The following is a 16,982-nucleotide window of genomic DNA, read 5'->3' on the forward strand; positions in this document are numbered from 1 at the left end:
GGTCCATGATCGTCTAGAAAAATCCATGATGGCCCAGAAAAAAATCTACTGTAAAAAAAAATGGTGGCAAGTTGGAGGCCCACAAAAGGAAATGTCGAATTAAATCTTTGGACCTTACCCATGACCCTTACGAAAAAAAAAAGTCCCTGAAAAGAGACCCATGCAAAAAAAATAAAAAAAAAAGGCTCATGAAAAGGCCGAAGTCCATAAAAAGGGGCCCGTGCAAAAAAAAAAATAATAATAAAAGGCCCATGGACTATAAGGAGCAATGAACCCATTAAAAAAAAATACAAAGCTTGAAAAGTAGCAGAAAGGGACCAAGGTCAAGAAATAATTCCATCCAAGACCTAAAGAGGATCTAGATAAAAGTGTCAATTTGTCATGACTCGTACAGTTAAGAAAATTCACTTGTGCAAGTCACGAGGGGACATTTGTTGGCACATAAATTTCAACCAAATTTATGTTTAAATTTCAAATACAATCAATAACACACATAGAGCCTATGATAAGATTGTTGTAGACAATCACTTCCCAAAATGATCAACTTGCTTCGCTGAAGTGTATAAATAAAACGTCGTATCTCAGCGACGTTATTCAAGATACTCAAGTGACATGTGGAGCCTATAAAAGATGACACCTGTAGAGCCTACAGCAAGGATACCACACAGGATGAAACCCCAAAGATCATTCCGGTTAATCAGATATACGATTAATCATATAGCGCTATCATTCAAAATTCAAATGGCACTATCATTCAATTTGAAATTCAAATTAAAGATGAGGCATTCTTATCACTTGATGGCCCTATATAAATATGAGGACCATCACACAAGACCAAGGAGGAGAAAATCAGAAGTGAGAATATCAGAGAGAGAGAGAGAGAGAAATCAAGAGCTATAAGAAAAGAAGCTTAAAGAACTCAAGAAACTACGCTACAAATGCAGAATGGCGATGAATAGGTAAAGGGTTCCAAACCCAAGAATTGTACTTTGTATTCGAGGGTTTAAAACCCATAACAATTTCAATAAAATATTTATTTTTCTTAAATTGTCTTCTGTTATTTATTTTGTTCTTCATTAATCGGAGGTTTCATTTATATAAAATGTGTAATTAACGATCTGGAATACAGATCGAAAATAGGAACATGCTATTCAAATAATCAACACTGTTTAGTCCAAAAAACTAAACAGTGGACATTTGTAACATAAAATTTTAAAATGTGTTGAAACACTTCATGTTTTAAAATTTGTGTCTATAGTAGCACCTCTAATTAGGCCAAGCTCCTTTGCTCTAGACAACAAAACATTCAAACCCTCTGCTACAACATTAAAGAGAAAAGGTGAAAGTGGATCTCCTTTCCTTAACCTTTTTTGGGGATTGAACTTAGCAGTAGGAGATCCATTTACCAAAATGGAGATACTATGGGAAGTCATACAAGCTTTAATCCACCCAATCCATCTAGCTCCAAAACCAAACTTACGAAGCATATCAAGCAAATACTCCCAGTTCACAGTATCATAGGCCTTCTCAAAGTCCAACTTGAGAATTACACCTTTAGTTTTTGTCTTTTTCCACCAATCCACAATCTCATTAGCAATTAGCACCCCATCCATTATATTTCTTCCCCCTAAAAACGCAGATTGTTTATCACTAATCACCTCAGGTAACACCTTCTTCATTCTTAAAGACAACACCTTAGACAATATTTTGTAAACTACACCAATAAGACAAATAGGTCAATAATTCGAAAGACTTGATGGATTGAGCTTCTTGGGAACAAGAGTAAAGAAGGAGCACTTTAAGCATCTGACCAACCTATCATTCTCATAAAACTCCATGAAATTCAAAAAATCATGTTTCAATATACTCTAACATTTATGTATGCAATATAAATTAAATCCATCCGGACCCGGGGCCTTGTTACCATCACAACTTTTAATAGCCGCCCACACTTCAGCTTCAAAAAATTCCACCTCCAGAGCAGCTGCTGTATCAGTGTTGAGAGATTTTAGTGTACCAACAATCTTGGGCCTCTGCACCCAATTCTCAGAAAATAAACACTTAAAATACCAAACTACCTCCTGTTTCACCTCAGTAGGTTGCATAACATTTCTTTCATTAACCTGAATAAAAACCAACATGTTCTCACTTTGCCTGCTTTTAGTCATAACATGAAAAAACCTGGTGTTCTTGTCACCCTTAAGTGCCCAGTTCAACTTAGATTTTTGAAGCCATACCCACTCTCTTATTTTTCTCAACCTCCAAACTTCACCAAGAAGATTCCTTCTTTTACTAACTTCCTGATCATTCAGACCTCTATCCTCAGCCTCTAAGTCTAAAGCATGCAACTCTGTTTCAACAACTTTTATTTTGGAATCAACATTACCAAAAACCTCATAATTCCACTCATTCAACTTTGATTTGAGTATTTGAAGTTTGCCCTTAACAACAAAACCTGCCCATCCAAATACCTGTGCCTCCACCCAAGTCTTTTTAACCAAAGGTAGGAAACCAGGATGCAAAGTCCAGTAGTTGAAAATTTTGAATGGCTTAGGCCCCCAATCTCTTTGGTCCTCCATAAGTAATAGAGGACAGTGATCAGATAAGGTTTTAGGCAAGCCCCACAACTTAAAGTCAAATAGCTCAAGCCATTTAGGATTGAGGAGGAATCAATCAATCCTACTCCACCTATCTCCTTCCATGGAATTACTCCACGTATACTTCCTACCCAACATCGGAATATCCGTAACTTCCATTGTTTCAATAAACTTCCCAAAATCTTTCATACCCCTATCTCTCCTTAAACACCATTTTCTCTCACCAATAGATCTGATCTCATTAAAATCCCTCACCCCCCCCCCCAAGCACCATGGATAATGGAAAGAATCCCTAAGGTTACCTAACACCTCCCACAGAAGCCTCCTCATAGCAACATCATTCGGCCCATAAACATTAACCACCACATAATGAAAGAAACTGCCATAAATACTTGATAATAGAATAAAGCTTCTGTTGCAGCAACAATCAACCATGGCAAACACTTCAGGTTTCCAAATGCAAAGAAGACCCCCAGCACTCCTTACTGCATCCACCAACAAAAAATTAAAATAATCCCATGACCACAGTGATTTAACAAATTGTTTTGACATCTCAGATCTCTTAGTTTCTTGTAGCATTACCATATCCACACCCCTTTCTCTAACTAACTCTTTTATCTTCTTCCTCTTGCAAGACCTACCCAGCTCCCTAACATTTCAAGATAAGATCTTCATTACAAAACCAATGCACTACACCAAATCACCTATGCACACAACTTAGACCTCCTTCGCAGACCCCTTCATAGCCCATGCTCTCTCCATATCCTTCGCCTCAAGTTCCAGTAATTTATCAAGAACCTCATTATCCTTTTCTTTGAAATCAAGCCCCAATAATTTCCCAATTTGCATGGTTGTTTGAGCTTCATCCAGGAGATACCCATCCCTATTTGAACAGCCCGCTTGCGATTTAGAGTAAGAAATGGCAGCAATTGCTACTTGAAATACTGCATCTTTATCAAACTTGCTTCCCGATGCTACACCTTTTCTGACTCTTTTCTTTGATATCTTAGCTTTACACTTAGCTGTGTGCTGAACCACCACTCCTTTATCTTCACCTATGTCCACCTGAGATTTCCCAATTGAAACCTCAGTCGGCCTGCTTGATTATCCTTTGAGATAATACCATCCTCCTCTAGGCCCAACCCATTAGATTCTAAATGGTTAACTTGATCCCCACACACTTTAGTCAATAACTCATTACCATGGGCTGGCTCAATCACAACTTCAAGATTAATATTGAACCGCTATAACTCAGACCCACTCAGACTTCTCAAACAACCCATGTTGGCAACATATAATATTCCCAACTTTTCATCTAGAGCCAAACACACTCCTATGTTAAACTCCATTTAGGATATCTAAACCCAACTCCAAACTTGATGGTAGGTGTAACCAAACACCCCATTTCAACACAAAAAAAAAATTAGAAGTGCAGATTTTTTTTCTTCATTCTTCATTCTCTAACTTCTCTCTACTTTCTCTCTCATTTTCCTTTACTTTCTTGGAGGCCAAACACCACACCTTTGCTCCACCCTTACACCACCACCTTGACCCACCATCTCCACCACCTCCGGCCACCTTATCTCGCCGGAAAATGGGTCCGGTCGGCACTCCTTGAATCCATCCGAAAATAACACAATAGAAGCACAAACTCTAGATTTTTCTTAATCTTTTGAAGAATCAAAGCATGGGATTTATTTTCTTGATGGATTAGAGGCTTGTACTTGGTAAGAATCTTTCTCTAAAAGTTTAGTTGAAGGTTTTACATATTTTGAGTTAGAGATGATGAAATTTTTGTGTTTTAGATCTATTATGATTTGGGGTTTGCTTGTTGAATTTTATACTCTCAATTAGTTTCCATGAATGTTTTACATGTTTAAAAAAAAAAAATGGTCAATTTGATGGTTGATTTGGAGATTTAGATTTTTGGGTTAATCTAGGGTTTGAATGTGATGTAAAAATTGGGGATTTTGGTGTTAGGGAATTTATATGTTGAAATTGAGTTGATAAATGATGGATTGGGTATCTCTATGTTCTATGGAGGAATTTTATAAGTGATTGAAGAGATTTTACTTAAGTTGTTGAGTTTATACAAAAATGTTGATTTTTGACTTTTGTAGTAAATTGATGGTGGTATTGTGCATATAAATTGATTGGATATTTAAAAAGTTACTAACTCAAAGATGTTCAAAGGATGGGTGTTATGGAGATTGGATAAGTTATTTGTTTGGGTGATTTAAAGTTGGAGGAGTTCTTTAGCTTGCCATTCCTTAGCATAATTTTATTTAGGATCATTTTTGTAGATGTTGTAATTTTCATTGAAAGCTTTTCCTAATTTGAGATCCTATTTACTAATTGTTAGGATTGGAGGAAGGCATCTCTCCACCTCTTGGAAATTAATTTGTAGAGTTTCAAATCTACACTTTTGCTATTTTTGGAGGTGAGTATACTTACCATGGAAATTACCTTACCTCTATCTTTATTACAAAGTTTGAAAATAATTTTTGAATTAAAGGAAGTGAATGATACATTTCATCATGATATATGTATAAAAAGAAAATCTATAAATTTATTGAGGCCAAGGGTTGAGTTTTAATAAAGATACGATTTCATTTGTATAATGAAGCATTAATTTTTTTTATGAGAATTTATTTAAGTTGAGTCTTTCAAATTTTATGATGATGATGATTGAATGACAGTGAAATGTTATGTGAGGGTATTTATTTTATTGATCATATAACCGAATATAGCCTTTGGGGCCACAAGGGCCAAAATGCTTTGGGGTCCTGGGGACCGAAATGTTTTAAGGACCATAAGGGTCGTTGTATGTATAAGGGGTCCTGGGGACCGAAACATTGAAACAAGAATTGAAGTGCTACGATGACATGAGCTATGCTCCTATGGTTATGTTCTGGGTAACGGTACCGTCACCACCTAAGTCGCGAGGTAACGCGACCCTAAGGCTATGTAGTGGATTGTATGATGGACAGGAAATCTTAATGTATTGAAAAGTTATATTTTTGTTTACTTTCATTATCCAAATGTATGTTTTTTTTTCTGCCTTATGAGATTCCTTGGAAAAATCCTGATAACGTTTTATGAAAATTGTATTGCATCATTTTTATTTTTATTTTGTATAAATTGAAGTCCAATTAAGCTCTTATGTTTAGTATCTTTATTTTGAACCCTATTGGTAGGAGCAAGTTTTATAACTCCATGGTATTGGTATACTCATTGGGCTTTAGCTCATTCTTTTAAATAATTTTTTTTCAGATTCATAGACTTTTGTGTGGCTCGCCTCAACTTGGAAGACTAGAATTTTTTTTGAAGGATCACAGGTGGGCATCTTGTGGTTGAGGTTTTGCTTAGGGTCATTCTAGGATGTAAGCTTACCCTTTTTTTATGAAGGAGGTTGATTGTAAAAATTGCTTATGAAGTTGGATGTATTGATGGATTCGTGATTAGTATGTATTATATTTTTTTTGGGAGGAAATGCTTGGGAACTATCTTGTAGCATGATAATATTTTTTTGTCTTTGAATAGATCATCTCATATATGTTAGGCAATTGAAAGGTGCTATAGCGTTTGAGGTGCACCCTCTTGGCAGGGTTTTGCCTTGCCAAGATTGGGTCGTTACATTTTTGGTATCAGAGCATTTGGTTATGAATCTGTAGACTAGTTATTTTAGAATTAAAGTTGATAGGGTATTGTAGTTAGTAATTCGATTAGTGATGATGTTTAATAGCGATCTAGTATTCTAAGTTTTAATTGTCTTGTTATACAGGCGCGTATGGCAAGGCGAAGAGTTCATAAGAGTCGCCCCCTTATGGAAGTACTTGAGGCTGAGCGAGAGCCACATCTTAGTGTTGGAAATGAAGTTCCACCTCGGGTTCAGGAAGAAGAGATTGAACATGAATCGCATAATGAGCAAACTCAAGAGTCAAGTGCCAATCCAGAAGTGGGACATTCAGATAGAGTCGTACCACCAAGGGTTGACACAGCTCCAGCATTTTTAGACCCTAGTGTGCAGCGCCTTTTAGAGTCAATGGCTAGCCTAGCGGAGAGGCAGACTCACATCCTTGAACAACAGAATGCAGCACAGTCAAGGCCATTTGTGCAACCTACAGAGAACCGCCTCACCGCAATTGAGAGGTTCAAGAAGTTGGGGGCTCCATCATTTTCTGGATCGCCCAATCCTATGGAGGCAGAGGCCTGGTTAAGGAGGGTAGAGCAGATATTTTCTGTGATGGAAGTATCAGACGAGCAGCGAGTTGCACTTGCTAGTTTTATGCTGGTGGAGGAGGCTGAATATTGGTGGGAGGCCACGCAACGCCTACTTACGGCAAGTGGCACCGGAGGATTGACCTGGAACCAATTCACTAAGGTTTTCAATGACAAGTACTTTCCAGCTACCTATCGGTATGAAAAAGAAAGAGAGTTCCTTCGGCTAGAGCAAGGGGATTTGACTGTAGCTCAATATGAAGCTAAGTTCATTTCTTTATCTCGTTTTGCCCCTTCGTTTGTGGATGATGAGGAGGTCAAATGTCGTCGTTTTACAGATGGGTTGGATTTGGACATCAAATCTCGTATCCGAGTATTGGGAATAACTAACTATTCAACCTTGGTTGATAAAGCCTTAACAGTTGAGGAAGATGTCATAGAAATGAAGTTAACGGAACAACAGAAGAAGCGCCACCTTAGTTCATCCCATCATGAGAACACATTTAATAGACCGTCAAAAAGAGGTGGTCATGGTTATGGTTCAGTCAAGAGCTCTAGTGCATATCAAAAAAATAGAGAGCATCCTACCCCAACCCAAAGCATTTCTAATCAGCGTCATGGACAGTCTAGTGGGACATCATCTCAGTTTACTCGAAGTGTTTGCAAGCAATGTGGGCGGGCACATACAGGTGTTTGTCATGCTGGTACCGACTTGTGTTTTCGTTGTGGCCAGAAGGGTCATTTGGTGAAAGATTGCACAGTTCCTAAAATGACTAATTTGGGAGATACACGAGCTTGCTTCAATTGCGGACAACCCGGACATTTGGCTAGAGATTGCACACGAACTGCTTTATCTGCTAGTACTGGAGTTGGTAGTAATAAAATTTCAGGTGCCGGCCGAGGGGGAAGCCGAGGAGGAGGTCAGGTTGGGACTCGATTTGGCAAGCAGAATAAAGGAGGTGTTCAATCCGATAGACAAACCTCGCAGGGGAGAGTTTTTGCTTTGACTCAGCGGGATGCTCAGGCTAATCCGGAGGTGGTAACAGGTATTATTTATGTGTTCAGTAGGGAGGCACATGTACTTATTGATCCGGGTTCTACACATTCTTTTGTATCTCTATCATTTTCTTTGCATGCTGATAAACCTATTGAACCTCTAGGCTATTGCTTATCCATTACTACTCCTATTGGGGATTGTGTTATAATTGAGGAGGTATATCGAGGTTGTGTATTACAGTTGGGAGATAGGGAGATGGTAGCGGATTTATTGCCTTTAGAGATGCTTGATTTTGATTTGATTTTGGGAATGGATTGGTTGGCTTCTTACCATGCTTCGGTGGATTGTTATAGGAAAGAGGTAGTATTTTCCAATTTTGGGGAACCTGAATTTAGATTTTGTGGAGATCGATGTGCGTCCCCATCTTATGTTATTTCTGCTATTACCGCTAGAAAAATGCTTAAGAAGGGGTGCCAAGGATACTTAGCCTATGTGATTGACTCCGAATTGAGTGGTCCAAGATTGGAGGATATACCAATTGCGTGTGACTTCATAGATGTTTTTCCTGATGAACTACCTGGATTACCCCCAGATCGAGAAATTGAGTTTGCTATTGACTTAATTCCTGGAACTGCCCCAATTTCTAGTGCACCTTACCGTATGGCCCCAATGGAACTTAAGGAGCTTAAGATACAATTTCAAGAGTTATTGGATAAAGGCTTCATTAGGCCAAGTGTCTCGCCTTGGGGATCACCTGTGTTATTTGTGAAGAAAAAAGATGGCACCATGAGATTGTGCATTGACTATCGGCAGTTGAATAAGGTCACGGTGCGTAATAAGTATCCTTTGCCACGTATAGATGATTTGTTTGATCAACTTCAGGGAGCATGTGTGTTCTCCAAAATCGATCTCAGATCAGGGTATCACCAACTTAAGATTAAGGAAGAAGACATAGCGAAAACTGCTTTTCGAACTCGCTACGGCCATTATGAATTTCTTGTTATGTCTTTTGGTCTAACTAATGCCCCCGCCGCATTTATGGACCTTATGAATAGAGTGTTCCAACCATACCTTGACCAATTTGTGATTGTATTTATTGATGACATACTTGTTTATTCCAGGAGTCAAAAGGATCATCAACAACACTTGCGGGTGGTATTGCAGACCTTACGAGAAAAGAAGTTGTATGCGAAGTTTAGCAAGTGTGAGTTTTGGTTAGATCGTGTCGTATTTTTGGGGCATGTGATTTCGGGTGAAGGTATTTTTGTGGATCCGAAGAAAATAGAGGCTGTGGTGAATTGGGATCGTCCTACTAACGTGACCGAGGTGAGGAGCTTTTTAGGGTTGGCAGGCTACTACCGTAGATTTGTAGAGGGGTTTTCATTGATTGCGGCACCATTAACACATTTGACCCGTAAGAATACCAAATTTGAGTGGACGGAGAATTGTGAAAAGAGTTTTCAAGAATTAAAGAAGCGATTAACTTCTGCCCCAGTGCTTACTATTCCGTTAAGTGGTGAAGGATTTATTGTTTATAGTGATGCCTCTCATCAAGGGCTCGGTTGTGTGTTGATGCAACATGGAAAGGTAGTGGCCTATGCATCTAGACAATTGAAGAACCATGAACGCAATTATCCCACCCATGATTTAGAGCTCGCAGCGGTTGTTTTTGCTTTAAAGTTGTGGAGACATTATTTATACGGGGAAAAATGTGAGATATATACTGATCATAAGAGTTTGAAATATTTATTCACACAGAGGGATTTAAATTTGAGGCAAAGGAGATGGGTTGAACTGATTAAGGACTATGACTGCACCATTAATTATCACCCAGGAAAAGCTAATTTGGTGGCCGATGCTCTTAGCCGAAAATCTACAGGGAAATTAACTCACATTCAGGGCATTCAATTTAGTCTCTTACATGAAATAAAATCTATTGGAGTTAATCTAGCAGTTGGGAAGTCGGGATCCTTGTTAGCTACAATTAAAGTGAGACCTTTGTTAGTGGATCGCATTCGAGAAGCCCAAGGGAAAGACTCAATTTTGGAGAAGACCCGAGCTCGAGTGAAAGATGGTACTCTGTTAGACTTTATTATTAAAGAAGATGGTGTGTTGATGTTTAAAAATCGGTTATGTGTTCCAAATGAGCCCGAGATAAAAAGGGAGATATTAGATGAGGCCCATAATTCACCTTATGCAATGCATCCGGGGAGTACAAAGATGTATCGAAATTTAAGAGAAAGTTATTGGTGGCCAAATATGAAGAGAGAAATAGCAGAATTCGTGTCAAGGTGTTTGGTATGTCAGCAGATTAAAACAGAGCATCAACGCCCAGCTGGTTTACTTCAACCTCTTCCTATACCTGAATGGAAATGGGAGCATATTGCCATGGATTTTGTTTCGGGCCTGCCTCGCACACAGAAGGGGCATGACTCTATTTGGGTTGTTGTGGATAGGTTGACCAAATCTGCACACTTTTTGGCTACTAAGAAAAACTTTTCACTTGATCGATTAGCAAAAATTTATGTGGATGAAATTGTGAGATTGCATGGTGTGCCGGTATCTATTGTTTCAGACAGAGACTCGCGCTTCACATCCCACTTTTGGCCTAGTCTTCAAAATGCCTTGGGTACTAAACTGAGATTCAGTACAGCTTTTCACCCCCAAACCGACGGGCAATCCGAGAGGACAATTCAAACTTTAGAAGACATGTTGAGAGCTTGTGTCCTAGATTTTCGAGGTAGTTGGGATGAACACTTGACCTTAATAGAATTTGCATATAATAATAGTTATCAATCAAGTATTGGGATGGCTCCCTATGAAGCTTTATATGGGCGAAGATGTAGAACTCCAGTATGTTGGGATGAGGTTGGAGAGAGAAAATTGTTAGGGCCAGAGATTGTTCAAATTACTACCAATAAAGTGCATATTATTCGAGAAAGGTTGAAGGCGGCTCAAAGTAGACAAAAGAGCTATGCAGATAATCGAAGGAGAGATTTGGAATTTCAAGTGGGAGATCATGTATTTTTACGAATCTCGCCATGGAAGGGAGTGATGCGATTTGGTAAGAAAGGCAAACTAAGTCCAAGGTATATTGGGCCATTTGAGATATTAGAGCGCATTGGCAAGACTGCTTATCGTTTGGCCTTACCACCTAGTCTATCTCGCATTCACAATGTGTTTCATGTATCCACATTGAAGAAGTACATGCCTGACCCATCACACGTGTTAGATTTCCAACCAATCCAACTCAAGGATGATTTGTCTTATGAAGAGGAAGCCATAGAGATTGTGGACATGAAGGATCAAGTACTACGTTCCAAGACCATACCACTAGTAAAGGTATTGTGGAAAAATCATGCTTTGGAGGAAGCTACTTGGGAGCGGGAGGATAATATGAAAATTCGATATCCACATCTTTTTCAAGGTATGAACTAGACTAAACAAACGAATAAATTTCGTGGACGAAATTTTCCTTTAGGGGGGTAGAATTATAATATTCCCAACTTTTCATCTAGAGCCAAACACACTCCTATGTTAAACTCCATTTAGGATATCTAAACCCAACTCCAAACTTGATGGTAGGTGTAACCAAACACCCCATTTCAACACAAAAAAAAAATTAGAAGTGCAGATTTTTTTTCTTCATTCTTCATTCTCTAACTTCTCTCTACTTTCTCTCTCATTTTCCTTTACTTTCTTGGAGGCCAAACACCACACCTTTGCTCCACCCTTACACCACCACCTTGACCCACCATCTCCACCACCTCCGGCCACCTTATCTCGCCGGAAAATGGGTCCGGTCGGCACTCCTTGAATCCATCCGAAAATAACACAATAGAAGCACAAACTCTAGATTTTTCTTAATCTTTTGAAGAATCAAAGCATGGGATTTATTTTCTTGATGGATTAGAGGCTTGTACTTGGTAAGAATCTTTCTCTAAAAGTTTAGTTGAAGGTTTTACATATTTTGAGTTAGAGATGATGAAATTTTTGTGTTTTAGATCTATTATGATTTGGGGTTTGCTTGTTGAATTTTATACTCTCAATTAGTTTCCATGAATGTTTTACATGTTTAAAAAAAAAAAATGGTCAATTTGATGGTTGATTTGGAGATTTAGATTTTTGGGTTAATCTAGGGTTTGAATGTGATGTAAAAATTGGGGATTTTGGTGTTAGGGAATTTATATGTTGAAATTGAGTTGATAAATGATGGATTGGGTATCTCTATGTTCTATGGAGGAATTTTATAAGTGATTGAAGAGATTTTACTTAAGTTGTTGAGTTTATACAAAAATGTTGATTTTTGACTTTTGTAGTAAATTGATGGTGGTATTGTGCATATAAATTGATTGGATATTTAAAAAGTTACTAACTCAAAGATGTTCAAAGGATGGGTGTTATGGAGATTGGATAAGTTATTTGTTTGGGTGATTTAAAGTTGGAGGAGTTCTTTAGCTTGCCATTCCTTAGCATAATTTTATTTAGGATCATTTTTGTAGATGTTGTAATTTTCATTGAAAGCTTTTCCTAATTTGAGATCCTATTTACTAATTGTTAGGATTGGAGGAAGGCATCTCTCCACCTCTTGGAAATTAATTTGTAGAGTTTCAAATCTACACTTTTGCTATTTTTGGAGGTGAGTATACTTACCATGGAAATTACCTTACCTCTATCTTTATTACAAAGTTTGAAAATAATTTTTGAATTAAAGGAAGTGAATGATACATTTCATCATGATATATGTATAAAAAGAAAATCTATAAATTTATTGAGGCCAAGGGTTGAGTTTTAATAAAGATACGATTTCATTTGTATAATGAAGCATTAATTTTTTTTATGAGAATTTATTTAAGTTGAGTCTTTCAAATTTTATGATGATGATGATTGAATGACAGTGAAATGTTATGTGAGGGTATTTATTTTATTGATCATATAACCGAATATAGCCTTTGGGGCCACAAGGGCCAAAATGCTTTGGGGTCCTGGGGACCGAAATGTTTTAAGGACCATAAGGGTCGTTGTATGTATAAGGGGTCCTGGGGACCGAAACATTGAAACAAGAATTGAAGTGCTACGATGACATGAGCTATGCTCCTATGGTTATGTTCTGGGTAACGGTACCGTCACCACCTAAGTCGCGAGGTAACGCGACCCTAAGGCTATGTAGTGGATTGTATGATGGACAGGAAATCTTAATGTATTGAAAAGTTATATTTTTGTTTACTTTCATTATCCAAATGTATGTTTTTTTTTCTGCCTTATGAGATTCCTTGGAAAAATCCTGATAACGTTTTATGAAAATTGTATTGCATCATTTTTATTTTTATTTTGTATAAATTGAAGTCCAATTAAGCTCTTATGTTTAGTATCTTTATTTTGAACCCTATTGGTAGGAGCAAGTTTTATAACTCCATGGTATTGGTATACTCATTGGGCTTTAGCTCATTCTTTTAAATAATTTTTTTTCAGATTCATAGACTTTTGTGTGGCTCGCCTCAACTTGGAAGACTAGAATTTTTTTTGAAGGATCACAGGTGGGCATCTTGTGGTTGAGGTTTTGCTTAGGGTCATTCTAGGATGTAAGCTTACCCTTTTTTTATGAAGGAGGTTGATTGTAAAAATTGCTTATGAAGTTGGATGTATTGATGGATTCGTGATTAGTATGTATTATATTTTTTTTGGGAGGAAATGCTTGGGAACTATCTTGTAGCATGATAATATTTTTTTGTCTTTGAATAGATCATCTCATATATGTTAGGCAATTGAAAGGTGCTATAGCGTTTGAGGTGCACCCTCTTGGCAGGGTTTTGCCTTGCCAAGATTGGGTCGTTACACAACATGACCACCAACGCTTTGACTTCCTTTGTTATCAACTTGAATATTAATATCAGACAGGCGCCTTTCCATTTCCAGGCATGCTCCACCCACACCTCCTATCCCCAGGCCATTATCTGTTTCAATAACTCTAGAAACAGTTGTGTCTTCAATACCACTTGCATTCCCTTCCACCTCATTACTGTTACTCCTCCTGTCAACTGGTGCCAACTCAACTTTATTTCCCACCTCACCTGCCAGCTCAACCTCCACCTCCGCATCATCCTCCTTGCCATCCTCATAGTTTTTGCAACACTTTCCACCATTTTCATCACAAGAAGTTCGCACTCCATTGCAATATGATGACCCTTCTCCCATTTGTGGATCTATTCGACTATCAGAATTAACTATGATAACTTGTTCCTCACAGATTCTAATAGGATAAAACTTATCCTTACATGCCAACATGATTACCCTGTTAATGGACTCCATCACCTTTGTGGCTATTTTTACTTTACCACACTGTAACAATGTCATTTGCAGAGTATCGTTGTCAATCCCAATCACCTGTCCCCATAATTTTCCAATGTTTCTGAATGTAATTGAACTCCACAAATTGAACAGTACGATGTAGCAACTTAATCACACTGCTATTTCCTGTTCAATAACCATATCCTTCTTCCACTCCGAGACAAATTCATACCATGCATAAATCCACTCCTTTATCCTACACTCTTCATTCTTCATCGCCTCTTTTGAATTAAACGTAATTACCACCAATTTCCCTCCACCTTCACGGAAAATAGGATCTTTCACTCCTCTTTTCTCACATTCCTGTTTGAACTCTGACAATAAATAATATGGTTTCAACTTAGCGATTAAACTCTCACATAACCAACCATTGCCAGCCTCCTCTGTTCTTGCAATGAGATCCTTACCTCCCCAATTTTCATTTCCTTTAACAATGTCTACATAAGAGCGTGACTCTATCCTTGCCGTACTAGTGAACCTGACCTTAGGCACAGCCCTATCACCCCTCCCTTGAAGTGCAGGTTGACCCCCTCGTGGATGATCCAACCTGCCAAACTCTACCATTTTCACTCTTGGTTGATCCAACCTACCAAACTCTAACATTTTCACTTTCAATTCTCAATTATCAACCCATAACCCATTAGCCTTTTGGATCACCATATCAGCCGCCACCGAGCAATCATACCGCACAAATCCAAACCTAGAACGAGTTGCTTTCCTTCTCTTCGTTGGAATAAAAGAATCTTTTACCACCCCAAATTTGGAGAATAAGACGAACAATGCTTTTGGGTCTATAGAATCCGGTATATTGTCCACAAACACTGTGAGAATTCCTTGAGCTTTTCCATTCCTTTATGGCCTCCGTTGAAGAACTGGTATCCAACCTCCCCTCACACCCTTCACGCCTCCTCTTTCCATTCCTAACCTATTTCTTTTACCTTAAAAGCATATTTGCTTTAGCATATAGTGAAGAATATAATTCTATTATGCATCTAGTTTGAGATATCGATGATTTTATACCAGTAAAAATCGTTTCGTAATATTATCATTGTGTTTTGTAGTTCTATCAAGTGCTACTTCTTTTACAGGGGTTTTAAATGATGCAATTCTTCAATGCATAATGTTTTTAATTGTAGCTTCAATTACATCATTTTTGTTCTGTTTATGAGCCTTCTGTGTTAAGGTTGTGCTTGGTTTTCCAGAGAGTAGATTTGGTAGTGCTATTGGTAATCCTTCTGATAAATGAGAATGAAGGACAAACAGGTACTTCACTTTGAACAAAGCTCTGTTGATTCATTGTAATGGGGGGTAGCTTTCTTTCCTGTACTGGAATGTCACTTTCTAGGAAATTGTTAGCCATGTCATCTTTGATTTCACAAAATCTCATATGATCATCTGCATAATTCTGCCAAATACTTTATGTATTCATCCATGGAAGTTGGACAACTTATCATAATTTTTATGTTGACAAATGCTTAATATGAATAATGAAGCTCAACAAATGTCATCAGTTATACAATAAGTGCTAACAGCACTGTTCTAATTATATTCTTTGCGACTACATTCTTTTCATCTACTAGAAGGTTCCTTTGCATGTTTGAGTTTTGTTGTCCATTTCATTCTTTAGTGCATGCCCATCGGATCAGATTTCCAAGAATGTCAGACATTCCTCTATGAGAGGTATTTGCAACAGATAGATCATTGGAAGAGTGTTGGAGAAGCGCCATCAAGGTGTCCGTAATTGTTGCAAATACATTTTCAAATTATGAAGTAGTCAAGAAACATCAAACTCATTTTCAAGCAAATGCAAGGAAGTGTTGGTATAATATATGCCTTCTCACTAGAATTGCCCTTTTTTTTCTTAGCAGTGTCCATGCTTGCTCAGTTATTAGGCTGCTACATGATACATACAGGGCAAATTTTGAAAGTGGTTGGGTAGCTTAACTTCAAGAAAGCCGTTAAAGGAGAACTTCCTCATCTTTTTTGCGTTTTTTCACGGAATACGTAGTTGTTACCTAATTATCGCTCTTCTTGTGATTGAAGCATAGTAGTAGCAGCGTGGGTTTTCCATGCCAGTTACCAGGTCTGCTGGTTTATCATTTTTCCTGAATTCCAAGTGGAGTATACTGTTATTGAATATTTATTTTTCTGAATTTGTACTTGTTTATCTTGTTCATTTTGTATCTTTGTAACCAATAAATTCTAACCCATTCTTATTATCTCTTTATATTTTGAAGGTTGTACCACGAGGAGACCTTGATTCTCTAGCCATCCTCCAGTGATAGTTAGATGTTAATATTCTTGTTAGTGGTCACACCCATCAGTTTAAGGCCTACAAACACAAGGGTGGGGTTGTCATAAGCCCCGGGTCTGCGATTGGTGCATACAGCAGCATCACATATGAGGTGAACCCATGTTTCGTGCTCATGGACATTGACAGCCTGCGTGTTGTTGTCTATGTTTATGAACTCATTGACGGAGAGGTGAAGGTTGACAAGATAGATTTTAAGAAGACAACCACAGCTGCAACAGAATGACCTAAGCTTCTGTCGGTATTTCAAGGCTTTTGTTCTGCACCTGAATGTTATTTTATTTCATCTTTGTTTGCCTTCATTGCTTGCCCATTTCTTGTTCAAATTGTCTCAATCTCTTTCTGGTAACTGGATTTTTGTGCTTGATTAATGGTGAGAGTTTAATTTTATACTGAACTTTAGCTCAGAAGTTTTTTGACTTTAATATAACATCTATCATATTCAAAGCCCGTATGAAACAGTCATCCTACAGATCCCAACAAATTCGGGGTCTGTAGCATTATTTAT

At 37.9% G+C, this 16,982-nt stretch overlaps 1 protein-coding gene across 1 annotated transcript in view; it reads left to right on the forward strand.

The window, feature by feature from the left end:
- Nucleotides 1-16,746, forward strand: part of LOC145790725 (vacuolar protein sorting-associated protein 29-like) — a 29,590-nt gene extending 12,844 nt beyond the window's left edge. The window contains 1 exon segment of the mRNA XM_082869227.1: nt 16,401-16,746. Within this exon segment, the coding sequence (XP_082725353.1) occupies nt 16,401-16,700 (300 nt within the window). The 3' untranslated portion in view covers nt 16,701-16,746.
- Nucleotides 16,747-16,982: the final 236 nt, after the last annotated feature.

This window comes from Camellia sinensis, chromosome 1 (assembly GCF_055761805.1).
Source record: "Camellia sinensis isolate YWXY chromosome 1, ASM5576180v1, whole genome shotgun sequence".
Taxonomy (NCBI): domain Eukaryota; kingdom Viridiplantae; phylum Streptophyta; class Magnoliopsida; order Ericales; family Theaceae; genus Camellia; species Camellia sinensis.